The sequence below is a fragment of the Delphinapterus leucas genome, chromosome 7, assembly GCF_059928025.1.
Source record: "Delphinapterus leucas isolate spDelLeu-1000000601 "Yukka" chromosome 7, BTC_Dleu_Yukka2, whole genome shotgun sequence".
In the NCBI taxonomy this organism is placed as follows: domain Eukaryota; kingdom Metazoa; phylum Chordata; class Mammalia; order Artiodactyla; family Monodontidae; genus Delphinapterus; species Delphinapterus leucas.
In genome coordinates this window covers 18,889,802-18,893,198 of record NC_143135.1, presented here as the reverse complement: position 1 = coordinate 18,893,198, position 3,397 = coordinate 18,889,802, and the positions used below count along the sequence as shown (strand labels likewise).

Genomic DNA, 3,397 nt, shown 5'->3' with positions numbered 1-3,397 from the left:
AATAAATAAAAATAAATAAATATTTTTCTATACAGACTACTGGTTCTGTTTCACTGGAGAATCCTAATAGAAAGCTCAAAATATATTTGTTGAATGGATGAATGTGTCCCCAAGCACTCTTTGAGGAAAATGAAACTGAGAAAAGTTAAGGGACTTGCTTAAGGACATACAGCCACCCAACAGAGATGGGATTTGATCCTAGTTGCTTCCAAAGCCTAAGCCCTGGCTCTCTCCTGATCATCTCTCTTGATCATCATCCAAAGTCTGATGGAAAGAGAGCCCAAGATAAACGTGTTGGAATCTTGAACTGTGGACAGGATATGCTATTAAGGAGCCCTCCCTGTATAGGGAACTCTTCCAGAGCCTTCTCCATCATCAGGCCCATAAGGGCACCAGATGTCCAGTAGACATGAATGTTTCAGATGCTACTATATATGAGGCCAACTTCACAGACAGCTCCATAGCTTCCCTAGTCAGAAAGAGTAACATATCATAGAACATCCACCTTAGTAAAAGATGGCTATTTCCTTGTTTTAAACCAATAATCTTAAACAATGTGTTTTCTTATTATGAACATGGGTCCAAATTTATACCGATTTTAATGTTATATAATATGTGTCCTTTATCATTCTAAGATATGTTAATCACTTTTTTCACATCTCTAAGACTATATGCTTCATATAAGTCCTGATGTACCAGCCAACAAATCCTGAGAGTAATAATCACTTTAGTCTTGATAAATAAAGACAAAAAGAAATAAAATGTGTCAGATTGTGAGGATGAAGATTTTAAAGCCTATATCTGCACATGAAAATGCTTAGAAGCAGTGAAAATATATGTATCAACAATTTTTTGGAGGAATACATTTAAAAGTCTTTATATTCAAATGCTATTCTATATAACCTCACATCAAGGAGAACTTTTAATATCTCTCTAGATTCTTGAAATGACATGATTTTCAGTTAAAAAAGACTCTGACAGTATCTTTTTCTCTGTCATCACTATCATAGAAACTATATTGTTTATAAAACTGTTAGCAATCGTGATACTGTCTATACTGCCAGAGGGGATTCTGTGCCACACCACTAAAAATAGATCTAGTCATTTATAAATAACATCTTACAGAATAGGGAGGACCTAAAAACTTCAAATGTAAAGGAACAACACATTTCAGGAACCTTTCAACTAACCCTTAAATATTTGGAGCTTTGTTTTTTTTTTTTTCTAAGAGTTGAATTATATTAAATTTTATTTTCAAATAATGTCAATATAAATAAGGATACAATGATAATAATTATACCTGTCAAACATCTCTCCCCTTGATCCTGTGATCCATACTAACAAATAATTTTTCTAAGTGTTTTAATTTTTGATTATTTTCTATAATATCTTGATTTAAAGTAATACCAGAAAAGAGTTATTGACTAAATGCTATCTACTATGAATTCTCTGATATTTATTTAGATCTGATTTTTTAATTAAATACTTTCCTACATTGTTTTACATCATCAAACATTCTTCCCAGTATGAACTCTCTGGCATTTTCTAATGTGTATGTTTAGGACAAATGTCATTCATCACTTATTACATTTGTAGGGTCTCTCTCCACCATGCACTTTCTGATGTTGAGTGAGGTGACAGCTCACTTAAAGGCTTTGTCGCATTATCTACATTTGTAAGGCTTCTCTGCAGTATGAATTATCTTATGTCGAATAAGGTTTGGGTGGTAATCAAAAGCTTTGCCACATTCTTTACATTTGAAAGGTTCGTCTCCAGTGTGAGATCTCTGATGCTGAGTAAAATATGAATGCCTGTTAAAGGCTTTGCCACATTCTGTACATTTATATAGTTTCTTCTCAGTATGAATTATCTCATGAAGGGTAAGATTCGAGTGGCAGTTAAAGGCTTTGCCACATTCTTTACATTTATAAGGTTTCTCTCCAGTATGAATTAGCTGAGCAAGATATGAACGCCTGTTAAAGGCTTTGCCCCATTCCGGACATATGTAAGGCTTCTCTGCAGTATGAATTCTCTGATGTCGAGTAAGGCTTGAGTGTCGGTTAAAGGCTTTGCCACATTCTTCACATCTGTAATGTTTCCCTCCAGTATGGATTTCCCTACGTCTATTTAGATTTAATAATTGATTAAAGACTTTCCCACATGTATGACACTTGTAACGTTCCTCCCTAGCATGAATACTCGGATGTTGAGTAACTCTTGAAGACTGGTTAAAAACTTTACCACGTTCACTAAATTTGTAATTATTTTCTCCAATATGGATATTCTTATGTGTAATAAGATTTGAGCTTTGATAAAAGACATTTCTACATTCATTTGCTTTATAATGGTTCTCTGAAAATTGAATTCTCTGATGTTTCATGAGACTTGAGTCTTGGTCAAAGTTAGTCCCAGATTCAATGTATGGATAGATTCTTGCTCCATTATAAATACTGTTGTAATTATTGAAGATAGAGCTCTCACTTAAGGCCTCACTCGTTTGATTACATGTGTAAGGTTGCTCCATATTATCTATACTGTAATACCCATTGAATGATGATGGTTGGATAAAGACTCCCCCATTATTATCAACATTACAGATATTGGAAGAGGGAGAAAATATTTGTTGGTTGAAAAATAATGAGCCCTTGCTAAAGGATCTCCCAAACTGGTCATAATGAGATTTTTTTCCTTCATTTTCAAATCTCTGGCTTTCAGACATGTTTGAATGACTGTTTAATTCAAGCCTATACTCATAATGGTTTGAATGATTATTTGTAGCATGTTTCATGTGATTGTACTGTTTGCTACAATACAATCTTCTCCAACGGGCATATGCAAATTTCACTTTTAAATTTGCTATTCAATCAATAATGAGATACTATAATTCTCTGGTGATAATGTGTTTTTTTTTAAAGTATAATGTGCAGTGAAATAGGAATCTACTACCCTGCTAGGGAGAGCATAATTTGATGCAACCTTACTGGAAACAATTTGATATTAGGTATCCAGTCCTAAAGTGAGTTCATACCATTTGAACTAATAAGTCTAATTCTAGAAGTATATACCATTTTTCAAAACATTAAAGGTATGGACAAAATATTTATTATCTCAGCCAACTAAAAGAAATTGCTGGGCCCTCTCTAGGCATCCTTTCAATAGGGCTGAAGAAAAGCTGCCTCTCTGGGGTGCCTACGAGGCAGCCTCCCCCGGCTAAAATTTTGCATTTCTTATCTAGTGGTGTGCAGGAGCCAGCTCCAACCTGCAGGAAAGATGATGCTTATATTTTCAAAAATTCTGTGAGCCAGTTGTTTAAATAAAGTCTTTAATAGAAATAAAATTACATAAATGTCCAATTTAATAATCTATATTAAAATACTTAAAACTCATTGCTTGCTAA

The 3,397-nt window shown here is 33.9% G+C and overlaps 1 protein-coding gene across 1 annotated transcript; it reads right to left on the bottom strand.

Annotated features, from left to right (window-relative positions):
* Positions 1 to 915: 915 nt before the first annotated feature.
* LOC149748701 (uncharacterized) lies at positions 916 to 2,524 on the bottom strand. Its single transcript, XM_089915852.1, is given in 2 exon segments — positions 916 to 1,645; positions 1,648 to 2,524. Coding segments are annotated over 2 exon segments (945 nt in total). The 3' UTR covers positions 916 to 1,577.
* Positions 2,525 to 3,397: the final 873 nt, after the last annotated feature.